At 40.0% G+C, this 26,320-nt stretch overlaps 1 protein-coding gene across 3 annotated transcripts; it reads right to left on the bottom strand.

Annotated features, from left to right (window-relative positions):
- Positions 1 to 274: 274 nt before the first annotated feature.
- LOC106007219 (growth-regulated protein homolog gamma) lies at positions 275 to 26,309 on the bottom strand. Of its 3 annotated transcripts, none has more exons than XM_045079864.1 (5): positions 25,784 to 26,309; positions 25,570 to 25,693; positions 25,377 to 25,460; positions 8,611 to 8,694; positions 275 to 470 (listed from the first exon to the last, which is right to left on the bottom strand). In XM_045079864.1, exons 1-5 carry the CDS (start codon positions 25,884 to 25,886, stop codon positions 407 to 409), a joined length of 459 nt encoding a protein of 152 aa, XP_044935799.1. In that variant the 5' UTR covers positions 25,887 to 26,309; the 3' UTR covers positions 275 to 406. The 3 variants fall into 3 exon arrangements, with proteins under 3 accessions (XP_044935799.1, XP_044935797.1, XP_044935798.1); XM_045079862.1 differs by lacking the exon at positions 275 to 470 and adding an exon at positions 7,292 to 7,468 and having other exon boundaries at positions 25,784 to 26,013; XM_045079863.1 differs by lacking the exons at positions 275 to 470; positions 8,611 to 8,694 and adding an exon at positions 24,334 to 24,578 and having other exon boundaries at positions 25,784 to 26,007.
- Positions 26,310 to 26,320: the final 11 nt, after the last annotated feature.

Genomic DNA, 26,320 nt, shown 5'->3' with positions numbered 1-26,320 from the left:
TTGTCTAAGTTAATCATGTCAATAGGGATGCCTGGGTGGCTCAGTTGGTTAAGCGGCTGCCTTCGGCTCAGGTCATGATCCCAGCGTCCTGGGATCGAGTCCCACATCGGGCTCCTTGCTTGGCAGGGAGCCTGCTTCTCCCTCTGCCTCTGCCTGCCACTCTGTCTGCCTGTGCTTGCTCTCGCTTCTCTCTCTATGACAAATAAATAAATAAAATCTTTAAAAAAAAATCATGTCAATAGAGGTAAATATAGTCTTTTATTTTTTTTTTCTTTAATAATAGAGAGATGAGCTCATTAGGTGTTGTTTGTACTGAGTCTTCCCAGCTCTCTCAGGCTGTTTTCTGGCTCCCTCACCTCTCTCCACTGAGGTCCTCAACAACATCTCAAGCAAGAGACAGAGGACATTAATCTTCTCTGCTGGCTTTGTTTTCTATCTTCCCTCCTTCTCTCCTTCTCGGCCGTCCCCTTCTACCACCAAAAAAAAGATATCCATAATCAATTAATGCAAGGTGAAAATTGTCAGCTTAATGGCCATACAACTAGACTCACAGACTTGAAATTCCAGCTTGGCCTTGACTTGACTAGCTACCTAACAGATGGAAGAGGAGTTTTTCCCAGAAACATGACAACATTGCAAATACTCACCTGAAAACAGAATCCCTAAATGTAAGAAATAATGGTGTAGAGTGTTGACAGTCACCCATTTTGAGTGTACGATAAGGGATGGAGAAGAAATGGAGTCAGAGAGCAAACTTGACTTGCCTTGGGACGACCATGGTTTGAATAGTGCTTACCTCTTACATGTGGAGAAAGCTGGTCATTTTCTAGATCCCCGTTGGATTCAATAGAGCACCCCTTCATTTATCCACCAGCAAGATTAGAAACAAGTCTTTTCATAGTTGTTAAAGGGTAGATATTTAGGATATATTTATTAAAACAATGCCCACATAAAAGAGAGAACTTAGCAATAGCAAAGTCGGATGAGGTGACATTCCATTCTTTAAACTAACAGGCCGGGGACTTACCTTCATGAAATATAATCCTCCAGTCAGCCAGAATTCTCTGCCCAAATATAGAGTAAGGCCAAATTTTCCCTCATTTCTTCCGCTTAATTCTCCACCTGCCCCTAAATTTTCTGCCTCATTGCTCTATCATAATGCTCGAGTTTCTACTATTGCATTCATTTCCGGGTGAGCTAAGGTTTATTTAGTTTTTGCCCATTCACTACTAAACACCTACTTTATCAAGCTCCCAGTTGCCTTTAGTCTTAGCTTCTGTGTGGCCTCCTCTCTAAAACCCACTCCCCACCCCGTCCCCAGGGCAATAGCAGCCACTCTGACCAGAAGAGAAAGCTAACCAGGCTCTCACTGCCCTGCTCCACCTTTCTGAGTTGTCATGATTTGACCAGCATCTTGTAATGGGTCTTAGAAGGTTTGATGCAACAGCAAAAGAGACAGCAGGATAAGGAGGCCCAAGGGTGTTGGTGAGGGTAGGTAGCAATTATAAATAAGTTGATTGGGGTGGGCTTAATTGAGAAGCTGATATTTGAACAAAGATTTGAAGAAGTGAGAAAGTTATCCACAGGGATATCTGGAAATAACATATTCCAAGCAGAGAAATTAGCATAATATATATGTAATTAATATTAGCATTATATATATTATATATGCATGCATAATATATATATGCATGCTAAGGCAGGCATATGTATGAGTTGTTCAAGGCTCATTAAGCAGGTCAATGTGCAGGAAGAGAGGAGCAAGGAGACGTGGTAGAAGTGAGGTCCTATTGCGAGTGATGGTATTATGAACTGAATGTATCTTTTCAATGCTCAAATGTTGAAGACGTAACCTTCAATGTGTATTTGGAATGTATCTTCTCAATGCTCAATGCTGAAGACATAATCTTGTAACCTTCAATGTGTATTTGGAAATAAGATCTTTACGGAAGTAATTAGGGTTAAATGAAGACATAAGGGTAGCACCCTGATCCAAAAGGATTAGGGTCTTTATAAGAAGAGACATCAGACAGCTCATTTTCTCTCTCTTTCTCTTTCTCTCTGCCATGTGAGCACACAGTGTGAAGGTGTTTGTCTATAAGCCAGAAAGAGTTCTCACCAGAAGCTGACCATGCTGGCCTATGCTCCAGCCTCCTGAAGGGTGAGAAGACATGCTTATTGTTTAAGCCGCCTAGTCTATGTTTTGTTATAGAAGCTCAAGCAGACTGAACCAGGGGGTGAGGTGTAGGGGAGGCTTTGTTGGCTATTCCAAGAACTAGGACTTTGCTGTGAGTGAGATGGGAAGTGATCGAAATGAAAGTTTTGAATAAAAGAATTACACTATCTGATCTAAGTTTTGTTTTATTAATATGCAACGTAATATTTGTCCCAGGGGCACAGGTCTGTGAATCATCAGTCTTGCACAACTCACAGCACTCACCATATCACATACCCTCCCCAATGTCCATAACCCAGCAACTCTAACCCTACCCCTCCACTCCCCAGCAGGCCTCAGTTTGTTTCCTGAGATTTAGAGTCTCTTGTGGTTTGTCTCCCTCCCGATCCATGTTTTAAAAACGCTGCTGTGGCTACTGTTTTGAAACAGACGGGGAATGTGAGGGTGGCAAGTATAGAACAAAAGTCAATTTGGACATGACAGCATCCCCGGGTGAGACAGAAGGCTGGCTCAAACTAAGGTGGTAGTAGCTGAGATGGTAAAAAATGGTCAAGGTCTAGATATACTTTTCAGGTGGATTCAATAGGATTTTCTGACCAAAATAATTTCTAACATGTAAGTTAAAACAAATCAAGAAAACCCCTAGTTTTTTGGTCTGGACCATTGGGAAGGTAAAGTTGCCATCCACTATAACAGAGACTTGCAGGTAGACCAGATTGTTGGGGATGACCAAGAGTTCCATTTTGGATCTAGTAACTGTGAAATGGCTGTTGGAGTCTGAAGTGGTCATGTTCCGTAGGAAGATGCACAAGTCTGGAGTTCAGGGAGGGTTCAAGTGTGGAGCCTGAAGCCTGGGAATCATTGACACAGAGATGATGTGTAGTCATAAGACTGGATGAGATCACCAGGGTCTGTTCTTTTCTACTTCTCTACTTTGAAATTCTTTCTCTCCTTCCCTACTCATTTTGTACTGCTTCTGCATTTTCCAAGGTCAGAACAAGTGTTGAAGGATACAGGGTGATTTTTTTTCTAATTTAATTGGTACTGTTTGTGGTTCTTCCTTGGATGACTGGCTGGCTATGCACTATTTTTTTTTTTTCTGCTCTGCAAATTTATATATTCATGAGACATTTAAGTATCTTATATCTCAAGTACCATGTAACATGTAATAAGGAATGGTCCTTAACCCAGAAGGAACTCATAATTAGAAGAGAAATTTAAAATGTGAACACACAGCAAGAGGAGGTTTGAGAAGTACACAAATAATTCTGTGGGCACATAGAGGATATGGCTTTTAACTACTTGGTTAGTGGTAAAAACTAAGGGAAGAAAGTGACATTTGACCTATATTTTGAAGGAGTAGTTGACAGTTCATAAGAAAGCAACACAGAAATTAACATACCGGCTATGCACTATTTTATAGCAGGCTACACATGCTGCCTTTTTATGGACATGTGGCTTAGTTCTCCAGCTGTTCTTACATGAGGGATCCTGCATCTCTCTGCTCCCTGATTCGGGGTGTGGGCAAGGATGGGATGCCGGTTCACCCAACTTCTTATGAACACCTCCCCTTAAATTCTGCTTCTAAGTCACTATACCTCTAATTTCTTTCTGCTGGTGTTTCTTAGATCTAACAGAAGTGTCCTTTATGGAGTCTCTTAAAGATGACTTAGCCATTATATTTATAACTATACACACATGAGAAAACAGACTGAAAGGAGATGTATTAAAATAATGGCAGTGATTACATTGATATAGGGGGACTTGAGTAATAACTTTCTCATCGATTATCCAAAATATGTTGTAATGTGGTTAAATTTCTTTTTCAGTAAAAAAATATATGTATATATAATTTTTGTATGCAAGTAAATATTAGTATATTTTGTATATAAGTATATATAGTATTTTTGTATAATATACAAAATGTTTATGTACATACATTCAATATAAAAATACTACATATATAGTTTTATTGAATATTTATACATGTACATGCACATATATTTCTGTGCTGAGTGTGTCCATCAACACACACACACATTTCTATGTTTAAAGCTTAAACTTACCTTTGTTCTTTCCAAAAGATGACATTGCTGTAATGTAGCAATTCAATTTAAGACATGACCTACTTTTAAGTATTCTAGATTGAAAAGATTTTTTAAATAAAAGTTATTATTCTTATGTGATGTATGTGACCCACTCATTAGGAAGCCTATTTTCCTAATTTAGAATATTTATCTTGGAGAGTGTTGGTTCAAACCTCTCAATTTGAACAAACTGAGTTTCAAGACAGAGAAGTGCTGCGGTGGCAAAACACAAGCCATTAAAAACAAATTTAGTGAACTAACTACACTAAAGTAATATGTTTTTCCATGAGGGAAAGCCAAAATAAAATGAAAACACAAATGGAAAATAAAAAATAAACATTTTGGGGTTTATTTCCAGAAAAATATTTATTTTCTTAATGTGTACATGTAGCTTACAAATAAATGATAAGACCAATAATAAGGAGAAAAATTTCCTAGAGAGCAAAATATAAATGGCTGCAAAAAAGAAAAGAAAGGAAGCCCAACATTACTCATTATTTGAGAAATACAGACTCAAACAATGGGATGGTAGTTTTTACCAATCAGTTTGGCAAAGATCGAAAAGTAGGACAAAGTACTATCACCAGTGCCTTTTGTTTTCATAGTCTCATAGAGGGAGTTTAAATGAGTGCCAATTCTTTGGAACTGTTTGGGCAATGTTAGTAAAATGTGAAATGCATGGGCCCTTTGATTCAGATGTTCCTATTCTATAAATTTATACTACAAGTGTACTTGCATAACTTGAATACACAAAAAATGAATATATAAATATTCACTAAGGGATTATTTCTCACATAAAATAGAGTCTGAGAAGACCTAAATGGGGGCATCTAGGTGGCTCAGTCGGTTAAGTGCGTTAGGCTCAGGTCCATGATTCCGGAGCACCCCTCGCCACTGGGCTTTGTGCTCGGTGGGGAGCCTGCTTCTGCCTCTCCATCTGCTCCTACCTCTGCTCATGCTCGCTTTCTCTGGTGCACTCTCTGTCTCATAAATAAATAAAATCTTAAAAAAAAAAAAAAGACCTAAGTGTCCATCAGAATCGACAGGTAAACTGAACAATGGTACATACCTGCAATAAAATATTCTATCACCACTCCCCATCCTGAGCAAGTAAATAAGTAAATAAATGTACTGGAATGAGACAATGCTCTCATTCATGTCATCAAATATACTGGTTCATCTAGAGAACATTTCTGGGAATATATACCCACCAGAGCTGGTAAAAATTATTATCACTAGGTGAACCATGAGAGACTATGGACTCCGAAAAACAATCTGAGGGGTTTGAAGGGGCGGGGGGGTGGGAGGTTGGGGTACCGGGTGGTGGGTATTATGGAGGGCACGGATTGCATGGAGCACTGGGTGTGGTGCAAAAATAATGAATACTGTTTTCCTGAAAATAAATAAATAAATTTATAAAAAATAAAATAAAATAAAATAAAATAAAGTCATTAGCATAATTTACATGCAATAAAATTTTAAAAAATTATTATCACTCCTAGGGATGGAAACCAGACAACTCAGGATTTAGGGTGGGGGGAAAATTTATTTTTTTCCTTTAAAAAAAAGGATATAATCCCTTACACCATTTACATTTTTACCATCCATGTTTTCTTTCAATAGCTCTAACACTTTTACCTATTTGCTGATGTAAACTTCGGCCCATGGGTAAAAAATAGAAAATTAAATAAAATGAAGTGACAGTAGAAATATGGGTCCTTTTTGACCCATATTTGGCCCAGGGTTATCAAAATTTGAATGACTCCAGGAAAAATGGGTCAGAATTGGGTCCATCCAATGTATTTTGAGGCAAATCTTAAGAACGATGGATAATTTTCAGGAAGGCTCTGATTAATGGTTGTTCTGAATGATTGGCCTGCCTCATAGATGAGGGATTCTTCTTAAATGCTGATATTCATGTTTTAGAACAGTCACTTTGTGGTCAATCAGACTGATTGGAATAGGAATAGTCATGGATACTAGTTAGAAGGCTATTTCAGGGAAACTGTGGAAAGCTTGAGGTTCTGGAAGGAGGTTTGGCTAAATTAAAACAATATATTTTTGTTGGCACCAAGAAGAAAATGCGGAAGCAGGTATCATCAGTCCAGACCAAGATGATAGCATTTGACGATCCAGTGGGGAAAGGCTGGTATTGCTGGAGGGAGTAGCCAAGAGGATGTCTTAAGCGCCTTGAGTTACTGTGTCATGGGGAAGAAATGCACCTCACCCAGAAACCCACAGAGGGTCTCTTTCTAGAGGTTTTATGTCTCAGCATCCTGTAGTCTGGGTGTAACCAGGGTGGAGCCGGTTCTGCTAACTAAAGCAAAAGTAATGGAGATAAGAGTAATGGAGGATAAAAATCACGATTCCTGGCATCCCACCTTTTCTCTGCCACTATCTGGTTTTATAATCTTTGGCAAGTTAGTTATTTGTGTTGATTTAAAAGCTTCCCCTGTGAAATGAGATAAAATGAGAAGTAAATGTAGTTTTGACAGTTTATATAGATGTGGAGCCAATAACCCAGACTGGAGAGGTATGTATGGGAAGGCCTCCTGAAGGAGGTGATATACAAAGACCATTCCTCAAATCTTAGTTCCTTTGTATGTTAGGTCAGGTGCAGGGGAAGGAGGCAGGGCAAGGGGAACCAAGGGAAGTTAAGTGGTTGGGTACAACATGGAACAGGTAGACTCTGTTATGGTATATTGAGCATAAGAAGGAAACATCTCACCCACTATATGGATTTGGGAGCTTATTCTCCCAACATAATAGAAATTTCATTACTTCTCCTTCCATTATTCCCACACAAGTAGTCAATCACCTGCCTGAAAACAATATTTAGGTTGTTAGAATGAGCAAAGGAGGCAGTTCATTGTAGTCATAAATTAACATAAGTTGGTGTTATTTTATTAAAAAAAAAAGATTACTTGACAGAGAGAGCGAGAGAGCACAAACAGTGGGAGTAGTAGAGGGAGAGGGAGAAGCAGACTCCCTGCTGAGCCGAGAGCCCCATGTGGGGCTAGATCCCAGGATCCTCGGATCATGACCTGAGCCGAAGACAGATGTTTAACCATCTGAGTCACCCAGGTGCCCCAATTAGTGCTAGTCTCAAAGAAAATTCTAGAGGATGTCCAAGCTCACCATGATACCAAGGGCTCTCGACACCCATAGGATGTGACTTTCCCTGTGTGGCCATCAGTTAAGAGCACTACAAAAAAAAAAAAAAAAAAAGTACCACAATACAATCAGAGCCACATGTAACTATACAGATATGCAGGATTACCCATGTGTGGTGCCTTGCAAGAAAAAAGAAAAGACCTTGACAAATAAAGATAAAAGCCTATGTATTTGGTCAGCTGAAAATTAATAACAGCCATAACTAACTACTTTATCTCTAATTCTTCCATGACAGAGCAAAGTAAGAACAAATGAAATCATGTAAATCCCAATGTTAAGTGAATTAACCAAAATGGCATAACTTTTAGCTGTGGATCTGGAACACTAAGCCATAGCTATAGGATTCGCAAACCCAGGTTATTCCCACCACATTATACCACTCAACTGCCAAGGTGATCCATTACTTTTGCTTTAGTTAGCTATGTCATAGCTCCACATACCCTTAATTTGTTTTCCTGTTGATTTTTTAACTAAAAATCCCAGAAAATTTAATTTTTCCATATGACTGGTCACCACTCTCTTCTTATATACGGCTATGTCTTAAAAATATCCCCCACAAAATCCTACTTTGATTTTTTTTTTCCAGAAGTTAATCCAAATATACTCCCATTATCACCTGCCTATACTCAGTGTACCTTCTCCATTCATCAATTTGCAAATTCTATTTGGAGTCTAGTTTCTAGAAATGTTGTGCTGGAGATAAATTTTTTTCAAAGGGGAATTATTTTTTCTGAAAATTTCTCTCATCAAATGCCTGGCTAGCTGGTCTGCATAAGGCAGTTTCTAGGACTTTTAGATCATTTTTGTATTTATTGGGGATGTTTATAACACAGGTCAGTCGGATAGTATGTTAAATACAATGCATGGACCAATTGTTCTCAGACTTGGTCATGCATCAGAATCATCTGGGATGCTTGTTAAAACACAGACTGTTGGGCTCCATCCCTAGAATTTCTGATCCAGTAAATCTGGGCTAAGGCCTAAGAATTTAGATTTCTAACAAGTTCCTAGCTGGTCTTGGGAACAACACTTTTGGATTTTCTGGTGTAGACTCATTCGGATCTTATTATAATTTTATTCTAACATATAGCAGAGTTTTTATACATTCAAAAATATCTTTAATTAAAAGAAAAAAGAGAGTATGAATACAAGAATCCTTGGCATTAATTTTACCTGTTGATAATCTTTTTGATAACAATCATCACCCATTCAGCCTCAGGATCCAAACAAATTAATGCCCCATCTTTCAGTGGGACTCTGAAAAAAAAAAAGGAGCATTTGCTTAAATGATAATGGTATGTAATTCAATAATGCTTTAAGTTTATTGATTAAAATTTCAGCAACATAAAATTTTATGCTTAAAATGAACATATGGATTTATTTCTCAAACTACATTAATCATATTATTGGAATATGACTATCAGTCATACCAGTGTACATCATGGAATTTTAAAAATCAACTAAAATAATTTTTTTCTTATTTGGACTTCTATTACACAGGTTTAGCATTTTTGGGGTTTATGCTACACAGGTGGTAGACTCTGGAAAATCTAGATAAATGTAATATCTTCCAATCTGAGAGTTATCAACCACTTCCTATACATTCTTTATCATCATACCTGTGCTAATTGTGTTAGCTTTTAGGACCTCAGTGAAACCTCATTTATTATAGGGAGAGGGAAGGAGAACATAAATTGCTTATTTAAAGTAATTCTGTAGTTTAAATTGTTTCTTTAGTTTTCAACTGTACTTCACAGAACCACAAATCTCTACCTCTTTGAAGTTCATTACATGAAGACCAGATCATAATAAAAATGATAATGATAGGGCGCCTGGGTGGCTCAGTGGGTTAAGCCGCTGCCTTCAGCTCAGGTCATGATCTCAGGGTCCTGGGATCAAGTCCTGCATCGGGCTCTCTGCTTGGCGGGGAGCCTGCTTCTCTTCCTCTCTCTCTGCCTGCCTCTCTGACTACTTGTGATTTCTCTCTGTCAAATAAATAAATAAAATCTTTAAAAAAATGATAATGTTAATAATGTAATAATAACCCTTGAACAAATTACCAATACAAAGATAGCCACAAAACAGCAAGCATTATAGTGGAAACTTGAAAGTGTTTCCTCTGTGTGCAGAAAGAAGATTAGAGGGCCTGCCATCTCCACAAAGCTAGAGAGATAAAAGGCATAAAATTCCAAAGAAGGAATCTAAATGGACATTATTGCCAGATGACGGGACCACCCAAGTAAGGAACTGACAGTCACAAAGTCAACTTAAAATTTTATGTTTAAATCCTAATAATGAGTAGAACATAAAATTTTATAAAGCTATTCTTTATAATAACATCCAAAAATATAAAGTGACTTGAAATGTGCTTTTTTTTTTTTTACTAATAAAAAGGACATGGAAGGGAAACATCAAAAAATATAAAGTAACTAGAAATGTGTGTTTTTTTTTTTTAAGTAATAAAAAGACATGGAATTTTGGGGGAAATTATGAAACTTTGTTTAAAAACATTAAAGAAGGCATGCCTGGGTGCGAATGGATTAAAGCCTCCGTCTTAAGCTCAGGTCATGATCCCAGGGTCCTGGAATCGAGCCCCATATCGGGCTCTCTGTTCAGCGGAGAGCCTGCTTCCCCTTCTCTCTCTGCCTGCCTCTCTGCCTGCTTGTGATTTCTGTCTGTCAAATAAATAAATAAAATCTTAAAAAAAAATTAGAGAAGCCCTTGATAAATTGAGAGCTATTTTATAGTCTTGAAATAACTCAGAACTATAAAGATGTTAATAATTCACAAACCAATCTAAAATATCAAAGAAATTCGATCAAAATTATAGTTAAATTAGTACAAATTTGCAAGCTGCTTCTTTTACTTATATGGAAGAGCAAGCAGAAATCTAAGAAAATCTGCTCTGAAGACAATGGGAGAATTTTCCTTTCTTGATGTCAAGAAATTAGAATAAAATGTTAATGAAGATGGTGTACAAGTATAGACAATTTGATTTATGGGACAGAATAGAGAAGTCAGAAATATCCTTGCACATTGGGGGTACTCAGTTTATGATACAAGTAGCAGTGCTGGAATAATTGATGAACTGTATAGAAAAATAAAATAAAATTGTATAATTCCATCACATTGCATACAAAATCAGCTGTACTTGGGTTAAGGTCTTAAATACAAAAGAAAAAACTGTAAAAACTTTAGAATACCATATAAAAGCCAATATAAAATATTTCTGTGAAGTCTGTGGGAGAAAGTTTTTTGAAACAAGACACCGAATGTGCTAATCAGAAGAAAAAAAAAAGCATATCGCCTAACTCAGTATATTAAATCCGCAAACTTATGCTAATTGACACACTAGAAAGAAGGAAAATCTGAGCCACAAATTGTAAAATGGGCTTTGCTATCTGTAAATCTATATTTACATATAATATATATATTATATAACATGTGCATATTACATATATATATATATATATATATATATATATATTGAGAGATCAATATCCAGAATATATAAAGAATACCTATGAGCCAATAGGGAAAAGATAGTATCCAAGTAGGAAAAGAACCAAAGAAAGGAACAGAAATTTCACTAAAGGAAGAACACAGATGCTTATAAACATGTGAAAAAATATTCAGCCTCATTAATATGGAAAAATGAAAATGAAAAGAACAATTAAAAGATACCATTTTAAACCCATCATGTTACCACCACCAGATATTGGCCAATATGTGGAGCAGCAGATGGTTTTATGTAGGATGGAATGTTCTATGGTATCTTAATACATTAATACAGTGTGGCATAATCTCGTAAGGTCAAAGGTGTGCAAACCTTAAACCCGGCAAGTAATTCCTAGAGAAACTCTTATATACATGAATCTTATATAGCGAATGTTGATAATAGCACAAATCTGGAAAGAACCCAGATATGCACCAATAGAGATCTGGATAAACAAATTTGATATTTATTGATTTAGTATTCCTATGATGGGATGTTAAATGTCATTTGAATTGAATAAACTACAGCCACAGATATCAGAGTGCATGTACTGCAGAATAAAATGTTGGATAAGAGAAGCAAGTCACAGAAGATTATATTCAGCATGGCATCCTGAAGTTCAAAAGCAGGCTGTCTTATAGAGAGCAGTAAACCATTAGAGGCTCTTAACTCTAGGGAACAAACTGAAGGTTGATTGAGAGGAAGGGGATGGGGGGATGGAAAAATTGAGTGATGGACATTAAGGAAGGCCCTTGATGTGCTGAGCACTGGGTATTATATGCAACTGATGAATCATTGAGCTCTACTCAGAAACTAATAATATGCTATATGTTAACTAACTTGAATTTAAATTTTAAAAAAGCAGGCTGTCTTAGTTCATTTGGGCTGCTATAAACAAACAAACAAACAAGCAAAAAAACACAACAGAAACCCCCATCGATGGGGGTTTAAACAACAAACATTATTTCTGGAGATTGGGAAGTCCATGATCAAAGTGCCACAGATCTGGTGTCTGGGGACAACCTACTTCCTGGCTCATTGAAGGCCCCTTTCTAACTCTGTGGTCACATGTTGGAAGGTTAGGGAGCTCTCCATGGTCTCTCTCTTTTCTTTCTTTTTTTTTTTTTTTACTACTCTTTTTTAAAAATTTTTATTTATTTTTTATTTGAGAGAGAGAGAAATCACAAGTAGGCAGAGAGGCAAAAGCAGGCTTGCTGCTGAGCAGAGAGCCTGATGTGGGGCTTGATCCCAGGACCCTGGGATTACAACTTTAGCCAAAGGCAGAGGCTTAACCCACTGAGCCACCCAGGCGCCCCTCTATGGTCTCTTTCTCAAGGGAACTAATCCCATTGATAAGTGATAAGGGCCCCACCCTCATGATCTAACCACCTCCCATAAGCCCCACCTCCTAATGTGGTAACACTGGGGCTTAGGATTTCGACATATGAATTGGGGAGCAGGGACACACATTCAATTCACAACACAGGCAAAATTGTAATTGTTTTAGATTTCAAACATAGATGGTAAAACTATTTTTAAAAAGCAAGAAACCACAGCTCAAATAGTAGTTATTTCTTAGTTTGGGGCGGGTATATGATGGGGGAATGTATTAGTTTGATTAGTTTGCTAGGTCTGCCATAACATGTACCACAAACAGGGGAGCCTAAAAACAGAAACCTACTACCTCCCTATAAAGGCTAGAAGTTCAAGGTCAAGGTATTGGCAGGTTTGGTTTCTTCTAAGACCTCTCACCTGAGCTTGCAGATGGCCATCTCCCTGCTGTGTCCTTATGTGTATGCTTTTCTGGTGTCTTTCCCTCTTTAAGGACACCAGTCACATTGGATTAGGGCCCAGGCTTGTGACCTCATATAACTTTAAGTACTTCTTTAAAGGTCCTGTCTCCAATTATGATCACCCTCCGAGCTTTTGGGTGTTAGAACTTCAACATAAATATTTAGAGAGGATACGATTCAGCCCATAATAGGTGTTTTGCATGTGCAGGCCTCTGAGGTACTAATTATGTTCCAGATTTTGGCCTGCGTGCCAAGTGAATGGATGTTTGTTTTATTACTGATCTTTAAACTGTATGTGTATATATTCATATACTCTTTTGTATACTTGTTAGGCAGAATACTAAGAAGAACCACCAAGTTTTCCTCCCTGGTCTCCAGGAATGTGATGAGATACTCCATGATTATGTCACAGGACCGAGGCAAAGGGATTTGCAGATACAGTTAAGGTTACTGATGAGTTACATACATTAATCCAAATAAAGGTGATTCAGGTGGGCCCAATGTAATCACATGGGTCCTAAAAGCAGAGAGTTATCTCTGGCTGGTAGCAAAAGAGAAAGAGAGATTTGAAGCCTGAGACTGGTTCAGTGTGGGGCAGATTCTCAGCTGCTGATACAGAAGGAGCTATGTGGAAGGAACTGAGGGTAGCCTCTAGGAGCTGTAGGTGACCATCAACCAATGGCCAGAAAGAATATGAGTACCTCAATGCTACAACTGCAAAGAACTGAATTCAGCCATCAACACAAATAATCTTAGAAGTGGTTTCCCCCTAGAGCCTCCAGAGGAGACTTCAACCCCGCTGACAACCCTAATTTAAGTCTTATGAAACTCTAAGCAAAGAACCTTAGTCAAGCCATTGGACTACAGATTTACAGTAGTATTGTTGAGATGACAAATGGGTTTATTTTATGCAACTAAGTTGTGGTTGACTTGTTACTTAGCAATGAACTGAAACAGTATGCATTATACAGTTCCAAATTTTAAAAAGTTTCCGTAAAATGCAGAAGTGTTCCCCACAGCCACTAAGTGCTATATTTGTAGGCTGATGGTTCAGAAAAGCTGTCAAGTTAGCTTAGAAAGCCATTAGGCCATACTGGATTTATTGTGTTACCCAAGGACCTAATAGAGAGCTCTCTAGGCAATCAAGGTTCACCCATGTATTCTTACTGAAGACCATGTATCTTTGCTTGTTGTACATGTTCATTGACATCAAAGGCCACTCAAAAGTCTTCATATCCTAATCATGTTCCCATTCGAGTGCCTTTTCTTTCTGGAAAGGGTACATGATGTTTTCAGAAAGGAGAACACAAACACTGGACAATGATCTTCCCCTGATGTACATGAATAATGTTCAGAGCCCTGGTCTCCTGTACTCTCCATCTAGCACACTTTTTTTTTTTTAAAGATTTTATTTATTTATTTGTCAGAGAGAGAGAGCGAGCACAGGCAGACAGAGAGGCAGGCAGAGTCAGAGGGAGAAGCAGGCTCCCTGCGGAGCAAGGAGCCGGATGTGGGACTCGATCCCAGGACGCCGGGATCATGATCTGAGCTGAAGCTGCTTAACCAACTGAGCCACCCAGGCATCCCCCATCTAGCACACTTTTAATGCAAATGTCATCAGCTTTGAGAAGCCCAGTACTAGTGGCTTCCATTCTCCCCCACAACTTATCCTGCCTTATCCCCCAACGCTTATCCTTTATTTATCAATGCAGCAGGAGCCTCAATTCACAAAATAAGTACCAATCGGGTTATTTAGAGAGATAATCATACAAATCTAATCATCTGCTCTATTTAAGATCAGTACACATTTAAGGAGCATCTATTATGTTTGAGGAATGGTTAAGTACACTAGACCAATAATTCATTGTTTCAAATTATGCCTGGTCAATAAAATAACTTATTTTGTGGCAAAATCAACTTTATTTCCTCCTATGAAAAGTTGGGAACATAAATATTTTAGGTGAATTCTATCTTTCTATTGAAAGCGGTGATTCCCATCTGCCTACCATCATTAGAATAAATACCCTACACCTATTTGCAGTAATGCTCCTGCTGTTGTCTTTAGTAAGACAAGCACAGACCCTTACAGTTAACCATTTTCTAGGAAGTTAAAAATTTTTAAATTAATTTAATAAGAAATTCTTTGACACTCCACACTGTAAACATACGTTCTGTTTAGGTTTTAATCTTACAGCTTCTACATTTGCTACATTAGATCTGGAATCTTTTCTAAATTTTGCAAAGGAGACTATAAAAGCTATAGCTGCTTTACCAAAGATGCTCAGGCCAAGGACAGACAGCAGGAGGAGTGTCTGTGGGCTCTTGGCAGCCAGGTCTGTGGTCAGTCTTGACCTTGGTCTGAATGGTGGAATCAACACAGCAGCCCTCTTTTATGTGTCTTCTGTATCTCTGAAAATTATTTGTTGTTCATGCACTCTCTTCCCACTAAGGAATGAAAGGAGCAGCTTCTAAAGTAGTGTGCTTGTCACAAGCTGATAAGGAAATGGGGTTTGTTTTTCAAGTGTTGTTTTAGTTGGAGGAGGGCTGAGGGTTAGGGTCAGGATATGAATTTATTGAAAGGAGAAATGAACCTATTATTTCCTGGGGAGGGAAACTGCATAATCCTGAAGAGTTCAGTGCCAGTTAGTTAATAGTAGCTTACAGAATGGAGTCAGAAATGTCTATACACTTTCTAAAGGTCATGTTTGTACAAAGTAGGTAATTAAAATGTGTTTTCCTCCACAAGTATTTGCTTTTAGCGTTTGTTCCTATTTGCATAATCCCACTCAAGGTGTTAATAGAATGCCAAGCTCCAACTACACCTCTAAGTAACCTACAAAGGAACCGAAGTTAGGGCTACGATAACCCTTATCCTGTCAAAAAGAGCAAATTACAGTTTACTTGTGGTTTGAAGGCAGCAGTTTTAATGGGCTTGAAGCTATAATAAGCAACAGTGAACCATGAACTTTTTCCTTAAACAATTTTATAAATGACCTTAATTATTATTTCATAGTGGCCACATTTTTTTTATTTGCATTAACAAATCAAGTATCAAGGCATTGGCATTGCTCTCCTCATGCTGTTATAACAATGAACCACAGACTGGGTGGCTTAAACAACAACAAAAAATTGTCTTGGAGTTCTGAAGATTCTGGAGACTAGAAGCCCACAGTCATGGTGTTGGTAGAGTTGGTTCTTACTGGGAGCAGGGAAAGAAGGAGCTGCTCCAAGCCTTCCTCTTTGGCTTATAGATGGTTGTTTTCATCTTCACACAGTGTTCTCCCTGTGTGCTCGTCTGCCTCCAAATTTCCCCTTATTGTAAGGACACCAGTCATGTTGAGTGAGGATCTAATGATCTCACTTTAGTTTGGTGACCTCTATAAAGACCTTACCTCACAACAAGTACTGGGGGTTCGGACTTTAACCTATGAATTTGAGGAGTAGCTGTGGGGCACACAGTTCAACTCATAATAGCATTTAACTGAAGAATCAGTACTTCTTTAAGGGCTGATATAGTCTGAAGGTAAAGCAAACTTAAATAAAAAGGTCTTTTCTTTTGGCAGTTATAATTGAACATCTGTTACCTGCCAAGACCTTTGCTGGCCATTAAACACTCAAGGAATAAAAATTGAGTTTCTGTTCTTGAGGAATTCACAGCCTGTTTGGAGACAAACATGTAGGTAGAGGAAACTACTATTAGTCTGATGTAAACCTGAGGCCCTCTCAGGCAGAAGGGGGACTTGGAGGGGAGGGTGGGGCAGCTGGGAGAATTCACTGGAGAAGTCACCCTGGAGTTGTTCCAGAAGAAAGGAAGTTCATCACAGCAAAAGACTGGCAAATATTCTAGACAGAGATATGCACCAGAGCACAGGTTCACAAAGGTTTGCTATGTCTGAATGTTGGCTTCTCCTTAGAATTTGTGTGTTTGAATCCTAAGCCCCAAGGTGGTGGTGTTAGAAGGTGTGGTAATTAAGGCACGAGGATGAAATCCTCATGAATGAGATGAGTGACCTTGTGAAAGAGACCCAAACTCCCCCTGTCCCTTCTGCCAGGTGAGACAGGACGAGTCTGGGACCCAAAAGAGGCCCTTGCTTAACCCATGTTGGCACCTTGAACTCAGATTTCCAGTTTCCAGAATTGTGAGAAATAAATTTCTGTTGTTTATAAGCCACAAGTCCATGGTATTTTGTAACAACAGCCTGGACAGACCAAGACAAGGATCTTGGCACGGTTAAGGAAGAGAAAAAAGTGATTCCAATCTCAAAATCAGCTAAGTTTTACTATCTTGACAGCATTCAATGGACTGATCAGATATTGGCTTTTATAGAAACCAAAAAACTGCACATCAGTTAGAAAAACCATTGAGATGCAATCTTAATTTCTTTGAGTTTCATTTTCTATCACCAAGTGAAATGCTATACCTAGATATTATGATGAGAACAAGATAAGATAATACAAAGATAATAAACTATTGAAAGATTCAAAATAATTTAGCTTTCCAAAATTTCAAAAACAGGCTTAAGACATCATGGCTGTTAAGAAGTTTGTTAAAGAGAGTGATAAAAGATCCGGGGAACTTCCTTATCAAATGTGGGTCTCTCATTCTAGACCTATTAAAATCTCTGCCAGATATGGAGCAGAATTAATGTACAGTTGGACCTAGATTGTTTAAAATATTCAGATTGTCAGCTTAAGTTTTATAGACATCTATTTCATTAGTTAAATTTTCCCACAAACCTGACACTTATATATACGTGCAAGTCACCAAGAAAAAAAATCCATTTTAACCATAATCTTATGTTTCTTTCTTCAAAATATTTACCCACCTTAACAGAAATACAACAACATAATGTAATGGTAGTAACAACCATTTATCGAGTTCTGCTTTGTGTCAGCATAACTCTATGACATTATCTGGAAACTTTACCAGAGACGTTTCTATCTTACAGATGAGAAAATCGAATATCCCGGAGAGATTAAATAATTATGAAAAATTAAAAAGAGCTACAAATTTTGAACAGCTCCTCACTTCAAATGTGGAATTCATTTCCCAAACCTCTTGACCCTACGCTGATACTGCTTTGGGCAGTAGAATGTGGTAGAAGTGATATGAATATTTCGAAGCAAAAATGCCAGTACACTTGAGGGAATGTGGGTGGGGGGAAGGGCAAAATAGATAATGGAGATTAAGAGTACACTTATCATGGCACACTGGGGTGGCTCAGTCAGTTAAGCATTCGACTCTTGATCTCAGCTTGGTTCTTGATCTCAGGATAAAGTTCAAGCCTCGTGTTGGGCTCCATGCTAGATGTGGAGCCTACTTTAAAAAAAAAAAAAAGTACACTTTCGATGAGCATTAAGGAATGTATAGAATTTTTGAATCACTTTATGACTTTATTGTATATCCAAAACTAATATAACACCCTATGTTAATTATATTTGAATAAAAAAATAAAATGGAAAGAAAACATGAGACACTTAGGAGCTTCTAATCCTGCCCTCCTGGAAAGCTGCTGCCATTATAAGAAGACAGAGCTCATCTACCAGAGACATGAAGCCCTGCCAACAGCCAGCACCAAGGACCAGAGAAGCGAGCCAGCAGTGCTGCTCAAGGCACAGATGACTGCAGAGACAATCAGAAGAACCATTTAGGCCAGACTGATGACCTACAGGATCATGAACCAGGATAAAATGGTTGTTGCTTTAAGCCACTACATTTCAGGGAGGTGATAGATAACAGAGAGTAACTTTGCAGATCACACAATGTGGCTTTTACTTCAGATTGTTTGGCTACAATATTCATCGTATTTCCTTTAGAACACCCCACATAAGCTGTGGTATGGATGGACTACTACTTATTAATTAGTAATCTGAGACTGGTTCTACAAATTTTAGAAAGCCAACCCTAGAACCAAAACTAAAGAAATTTAATTTTTTTTTTAACATTTAAAAAATTTTTTTATTAACATGTAATGTATTATTTGCCCCAGGGGTAAAGAAATTTAATTTGATAATGATCTAATTAATAAAAATTCATTAAATTTAATTTAATTAATGAAATTTGATTAAATTCAGTCCTGTACTGAATATCAGAAAGCTAAGTCCTAGTCCATTTTGAAATAAGACAGTTCTGTGACATTTGGTAATTTCTTGGTGGTCTCTGAGCTTCTGCAGTGCCATCTGTAAAATGAGAGAATTGATTTTTTGTGTGATCTCTCAGGTTTTGAATTAATCTCCTGCTTGGCTGCTTAAAAAAAAAAAAAAAAAAAAAAGTTTCCAGTTTTAGTACGTGACTTGTCTATTCCTTTCCAAATTATGTGTTCGTCCTCCCTCCAGGGAACTACTGAAAGCCAAAGAAACAATCCCAACTAATTCTCACTTTAAAAAGAAAACAATTATCAATTTTAATTTTGAGGACAGAATGTTAATATGCACACCATCCTCTTCACAGGGGAAAATAAGGTTCTGAATGTGGGTTTGGTAGACTGTTTTCTCCACAGATCCATTTTAGGGCCTTATGGATCCAACTTTCCAGTTTTGACATTTTCCTTGTCCCACTTCACATTTTCCTCTTTCCTGGTCCTCTGGTATTATACGCCCTAATAAAACAGTTGTACACAAGTCCTAGCAGTGAGATCGAACTTCCGGGGAATCCAAGTGACCAAGTTCCCCTGAAAGCAGATACTGATACTGAGACTTGTGTGTCATAGTTTAGCTTGGGAAGAATCATAGAAGAGCAAGTGAGGGAATGGGGGAATGGGAGGTAGGGAAGAGAAAAACACTAATAAAATCCATGTAATAAATGTGCTACCACTATAAGTAACTAGAGATTAATCTTGCTATGGAACTCTGAGAAATCTTGTAAAATGTTCCTCAGAATTGTCTCACTGAGACTTTCATTTCCAGCCATATTAAAATCAAAGGGAACAGTCCTCACCTCCTGCCATAAACAATTAGAAAACTCGATAGAAGACACTGAACAACGGCATTTAGACATTGGAATAACGAGCAGCAGAAGACTAGGATCCCTGAGAAAGGAAAACAAAGGAGATCAGGTTCATGATCCCCCTGGGTTTTTTGCTGGAGCAAATTGCACAGGGAGGGAGATCCCAAGCAGAACTCAGCAATCCTTTGCTGAGTTGAGGAGACAGAGATTTGAATTCAGGGAAACTGAGATGACTACAAGTTATGGAGTAGGGTTGTAGAAAGGAGAGATCCATGGAGGAAGCTAGAGCTCTGTAAATCTGCACTGAGGTTCCATTGGGTCTCTCTGATCAACACTAAGTCTCATGTATATGGTCAGGCAGAGAGTGGCCAGAAATCTGTGAGCTGAGCCACTCTTTGACCACATGGAGTGGGGAGATATTTGAGGTTGGACTTGTTAGAGTGGAGGGATGTTGTAAGTACTCAGGGCATTCAGCAGAGACACAGAAGGGGCATGATTTTGTAGAGAACTCTCTCTAGATCATCCTCATCAAGCTTCCAAACAAGCCTACCAAAGATCAAGCCAATTCTCAGGTAACTTAACAGTCTGCCAAAACAGAAGCCAAGATTCTAAAGGAAAAAAAAAAATCTTGACATGCAACAACATAAGATTCAAAACTTCCTGCATCCAATAAAAAATGCTACACATGCCAGGTTGAAAACCATGATCTGTAATGGGATGGGGGGCGGGGGATGGAGTTCAGTCAATAGAAATAAAAATGACAGAATGATAGAATTAGTAGACAAGGATTTTAAACTAGCCATTATAAACATGCTCAAGGATTTTTTTTAAAGATTTATTTATTTATTTTACAGAAAGAGAGAAAGAGCATTTGGTGGGGGGTCGGGAAAGGGAGAGAGAATCTCAAACTGACTCTTCACTGAGTGCAGAGCCCAACAGGGACTGAATCCCATGACCTTGAGATTGAAATCAAGAGTTGGATGCTTAACCAACTGAGTCACCCTGGCACTCAATATGCTCAAGGATTTAAGAGAAGGATTTAAGGATTTAAGAGAAAGAAGTATTTAAGAGAAAATGTGAACATAATGAAGAGAGGATATATAAAATAAATATATTTATAAATAAATCATTTAGCAAAGCAATGAAATGAAGAGTCCTTGTCAAGGTAGCTATAAGAATGTAAATGTTTTTGAGGAGATAAATTTAAGTAGCAAGATAGAAAGAAATCCTCATAAAACATACACACACACACAAACACACATGCATGCATACACACACACTTACACTGTAACTTCTGGAATTGTCCAGTCAAGGGACTGGAGAATAGAATATTCATCCAGTAAGTCCTGCACCTCAATGAGACTGGCCTCTGAAGGCAGTAAATCAGAGGCCATCTTAAAAATAAATAAATAAATAAACAAACAAACAAATAAATAAATATCAGGGGCCATTTTGTCTTTGAGCTAAGCAAACTCTCCCCCCTCATTCCCGCCTCCCCAAACCCAAATGGAGAGAACCCTCAGGAAGTGGAACAGAAGGATAGGGGAGCTTGAGTTGGGAAGCTGTCAGCAAGAACAGATGCTGCCCATTGCAACTGTGGAAGTCATTGGTATGTGAAGGAAATATGGAGTGGGGCATCAACGGTGAAGGTAGGATAAGATCTTCCTCTCATTATTTGTGGGGGTAGTCAGAAAAAACAAAGAGAAACAGATCACCTGTTATTCTGGATTGGCCATTGTACTACTGAGGTGTGCTACCTCACCATCCCCCACTGTCTTTCCAGTCATGTCTGGAAGTCCTGAGAGGATATCTCAATAGCATTCAAAAGAAGGACTCATAATGACATAGTAGGATCAGCCATATTTCCTTCTTTCTGGGTTTACCTCCTTAGGCAACATTGTTCAAGAAACTTGAGTCAATGTTGTCACTGCTGTTTTCTGCTGATGACCTTTGGAAACTATGCCGTATCACCCCATATCCTTTCCCTACTTCACTTCATGACCACCACCTCACACACCCTTTTGTCCCATTTCCTACCGTAACACCCTCAATGGGAGACTGCCTTGTACCTGCAAAGTCTCAGGGCAGTATGGTGTGAAAAGCATAGCACATATCCTCTTGACCCAGGACAGACATTAAGATGATGTTCATGGAACTGGCCTGAGGACCAATGGCAGATTTCTGGAGCCACCAATCATGTTTAGTCCCTAAAATAACTTCGGAAATTGTATTATGTTATTATCTCCATTCTATTATAGGGGAAACAAGGCTGGGTAAAGTCAAGAAATGTACCCAAGAGCACATGGTCAAGCGATACAGCTGGGATTTATCCAAAGTCTATCTGATTCTTTGAAAACTATGTCCTTAACCACCATAGGAAGAGAATATCTCTTTTCTCTTTTCCATGCTGCATGTTCCTTATTGACAAGAAAGAGCTCAGTGGCCAGTACGACAAGCTCAAGCCAATGTTTGAATATAAGGGCTAGTCTTAGGAGTGAGGGCTTTATTGAAGCCTTCGGGGGTTCCCCTTATAAATAGTTTCCAATGTCCCTTCACTTGGGATTAGGGAAGGCTAGCATTGGTAGAGCCCCCTAGAATGGTTGACATTTATTTACTTCTGCACCATTCACAAATTTTCTTCCTTCTGATCTCATTGATAACTAAGAACATTGGAGTTATAAAGAGGTTGCCATTTTTAACCTCAAAGAGAAAAAGCTCACAGAGGTTGTTTCTTGCTACTTAAAATCCTTATTTACCCAGCTGCTTGGCAAACTAGAACCTGATCTCACATGTTGAGGGGACCAAGCCCTGTCTTCTTGCCTCTGCTGAAGTAAGGCTCACCATTTCCGGAATAAGTCTCTACTCAGGGACAAGCACACTCTGCACATCCACAAATATCCTTCCTTTTCAGGTCTGGAGTGTGGTTTCAGATTATAGGGATCATTCTTCTCTTTACATATACATTTCCTTTTTGGGGCGCCTGGGTGGCTCAGTGGGTTAAGCCGCTGCCTTCGGCTCAGGTCATGATCTCGGGGTCCTGGGATCGAGTCCCGCATCGGGCTCTCTGCTCAGCAGGGAGCCTGCTTCCCTTCCTCTCTCTCTGCCTGCCTCTCCGTCTACTTGTGATTTTCTCTCTGTCAAATAAATAAATAAAATCTTAAAAAAAATTTCCTTTTTGTCTTGGAATACTGGAGTTTTGGTATCTTCCAGGGGACAGTTTTGAATACCAAGACCAGAAAACTTTCTCAGGTTAGACAATCTATTAGGTTCCATAAAAACGCACTAAGACAGATGGGAACCAAGGGACTCAAATCTCAAAATTGTTCTACTTGACAAATTGGTATAAAGAATTGGAATAACATTAAACTCAGTGGTGTTACTTATAAATGAAAGTTAGAAAATTGAACCCCAAAGTCAGTTAGATCTTTTCATAGGTGAAGTACTCAACCATTCACTCTTTGTGCTTCTATGGGTGACACAAATTATTTGAATTTTGAAGGAAAAAATCCACTTTATCACCATTTCACAGCCAGTTTCACTAACTTGTCAATAATTGAAAAATCATTTAGCAAAAGCAATGAAATAAGGGTCCTTATTAAGAGTGCTACAAGAATGTAAATGTTTTTGAGGAGAGAAGATTAGGTAGTAGAGTAGAAAGGAGCGCCTTATTAAAACAAAACAAAACAGCAATAGGGGCACCTGGGTGGCTCAGTGGATAAGCATCTACCTTTAGCTCAGGTCATGATCCCAGTGTCTTCAAATAAAGCTTTGAGACCATGGCCTCAGGCTTGCTTCTTAGCAGGAAGCCTGCTTCTCCCTCTCCCCCTGCTCCTGTTTGCTCTCTTGCTGTCTCACTGTCTCTCTAAATAACGAAGACAACAACAACAACAACAAAAACCGGTAATATATACCAGTAACTCTCACACTGAGGGGCAAAGGGAAACCCGCATTTTGAAAAAGCCCATTCTTGGGTATAGGAAACTCAAGGTGAGTGATATCTACCATCAGATAAAGTTAAGCCTAAATTATTTCCTTTACTCAATGTAGCATATTAAATGCCCAGGAGGAAAATTTTTTTTAGAAGGTTGAGAAATATTGGTGTAAATCATTAGCTTATCCAGTAAAAATAGCCTTTTCCCACTAAATGAAACAAGCATTTTTTTTTTTTTACTTTGAGATACTTTATTTTCAAGTTCTTTTGCAAAAACAGCAATAAATATTTGAACTTCTCTGTTAGAAGACATAGAAAAACAATGTATAATTAAGACTAAACAAGGCATTATGCCTTACAAGAAAGACATAAAATGTCCAAAGGATATTTAGAACATTGTAGTTCCTAAAGCTTCAACATGAGAAATGTTGACCACATACTGTGAAATTATTTCAATAAATAGCTGACATTCTTTTAAACAATTACAAAAGTAGATGTACACATATATTCCCCAAATTGACAATGAACTCGCCGTCTCTTTGCTCGGATCCCCCTCTCTCCCCAGCCTCCGTCACAGTGACTGGCATTCCGTGGGCCCACCAGAAGTATTAATTTAATGATTGGAGAATATTTGCAAGTCTTTTACCCTCAAATTAAATAAGAATCCAGGTCGAGCTAAATTGGGTTTAACATAAAATAGATAAAAATAGCGGTACAGTACACAAATAGATTCAATTACATCCTAATTATTTTATGTGTAAAATATTAACATGGAAATCTTTATAAACCAACCAACCAATAAATAAATAAATAGGAGAACTCTCCTAGAGATGCTCAAACATATTAAGCCCAGTTCAGGTGGAGCTGGTAACTGGGAGCTGATGATTCCACCTTCCCTCTTGGATTCCTGTTAGGGCGGGGCCTGATCCGGGTCTAGCCACCAATCAGCTTTCTCCTTCCTCTGGTCGGTTGGAGCTGCCCAATAACGAGAGAAATGTCATCCTTTGTAGCTGCTAAGGGAAGATACCACCAGCACAGCCCTCTTTTCCTGTCCTGACCCTGAGGTTCCAGAGTTTTCTAAATCTCGTCTCCCCAGCCTAGCATCCAAAGGCTATTATTCCCTACGCTGTGCAGCAGAGACCTCTAAGTTCTTGGATGCTTTTATTTAGGAACGCAGGTGGGGGCCTGTGGGGCCTAACTGAAGCTTTAGAGCATCATCATCATCATCATCATCATCATCATCATCATCATCGTAATAATAGCAATTGTCCTTGAGTCACGTGGCTCAGAATGGACGGAAAGGACAATAGTAATTGTCCTTGAGTCACGTGGCTAATAGATGGTAGAATCCAGATTTGTTCCCAGAGCAGGGTCACTACAAAGTGTCTGCTCTTGACCTCTAAGCTTTAGGGCCCATGGTGCAGAAAAGCCAAGAGTTCTGCTTTTCAGATGTGAAGCCTAGAAGGAACTGGGGGGGGGGGGGGAGGAATAGGCCTGGGTTTTTCAACAGGTGGAAACTTTTTAATATAACTAACACCAATCAGAATTTAATGAAAGCAGGTGTACCCACACTCATTTGCATGGGGACTGAAGGCACTGGAAATATCCTTCTGGCACTAGAGCAAATGAATGATCTTACTAGCAAATCCCACTGTGAAACAATAACGATTTTCAGTCCTTCAGCTAAATCCTTGATAAAAAACTGCCGGGGTCACTTGCAGGAGTGGTGACCTATGGGTCTCGTCCCACGTGTGAGTAAAAGGCACAACTCACTTGTTCAGCATCTTGTTGATGAGTCTCTTGACCAGGGGGGCTTCGGGGTTGAGACAAACCTCCTGCCCATTCTTGAGAGTGGCTCTGCGGAGAGAAGGCAGAGTCCGCGTCGGCGGGGCTGCGGCCGGGCGGCCGGGCGGGGGCAGCGGGGCAGGGGGGCGGCCGGGGCTCAGCGGCGCGGGGGGCCACTTACATGACTTCCGTCTGCTCACAGTGGGGTCCCGGGGGCGTCACCACGACGTTCTGGATATTCTTGAGGTGAATCCCCTGCACGGTCTGCAGGCACTGGCAGCGCAGCTCGGCGGCCACGGGCGCCCCTGCGGGGAGAGCGCACGGGGTGAGCGCGCCGTCCCGGGTGGGCGCCCCCCGCCCCCGCCCCGCCCGGGGGCCGCGGCCCCGAGTGTCACCTGAGGCGCGGCGGCCGGCGGGGAGCAGCAGCAGCAGCAGCAGCGCGGCGCCGAGGAGCCGGAGGGCGCGGGGGGCGCGGGGGGCGGCGGCGGCGCGGGCCATGGGGCTCAGCTCGGAGAGTCGGCGCGGCGGTGCGGGCGCTGCGGAGCGGGAGCGGGCGCGGGCCGAGCGGGCTCTGTGGCTCCCGGAGCCGCGAGAACCGCTTTTATGCCCGGTCGGCGCGGGGAGGTGAGCGAGCCCGGGGCCGGGGAAATTCCCGGCAGCGCAGGTCGCTCCGGGGTCGGAAAGGCCGTGGCGGCCCCGCCCCGCGGTGGAGGGGGACCCGCCCGGCCACCCGCCGGCCCGGCCTCCCGCGTGTCCCCGCGAGTCGGGGACCTTCTCCTCCCTCCGGAATCCCCAGAGGGGGCGGGAGTGGCCGTCGCGTGCCGCTGCCGCCCGCAGGGGGCACCGTGGGCGCCCAGCGGTCCCGGGGCGCGGGGAGGGAGAGGATCTCGGCGCCCCGGACAAGGGCTGCGGCACTGCGTTAGGGCGAGAGT

This window comes from Mustela putorius, unplaced genomic scaffold (assembly GCF_011764305.1).
Source record: "Mustela putorius furo isolate JIRA1106 unplaced genomic scaffold, ASM1176430v1.1 tig00000430_pilon_pilon_pilon, whole genome shotgun sequence".
Classification (NCBI taxonomy): Eukaryota; Metazoa; Chordata; class Mammalia; order Carnivora; family Mustelidae; genus Mustela; species Mustela putorius.
The sequence above is the reverse complement of the archived record's forward strand: the minus strand, read 5'-3'. Positions and strand labels throughout refer to the sequence as shown.

Excerpts from the sequence above, each read along its gene's own strand:
- LOC106007219 (XM_045079864.1), bottom strand. The coding sequence starts at position 25,886 with ATGGCCCGCGCCGCCGCCGCCCCCCGCGCCCCCCGCGCCCTCCGGCTC. Across the intron at positions 25,694-25,783 it reads CGCCGGCCGCCGCGCCTCAG|GGGCGCCCGTGGCCGCCGAG; the intron begins GTGACACTCGGG and ends CTCTCCCCGCAG. Across the intron at positions 8,695-25,376 it reads ATCAACAAGATGCTGAACAA|AGTCCCACTGAAAGATGGGG; the intron begins GTGAGTTGTGCC and ends TTTTTTTTTCAG.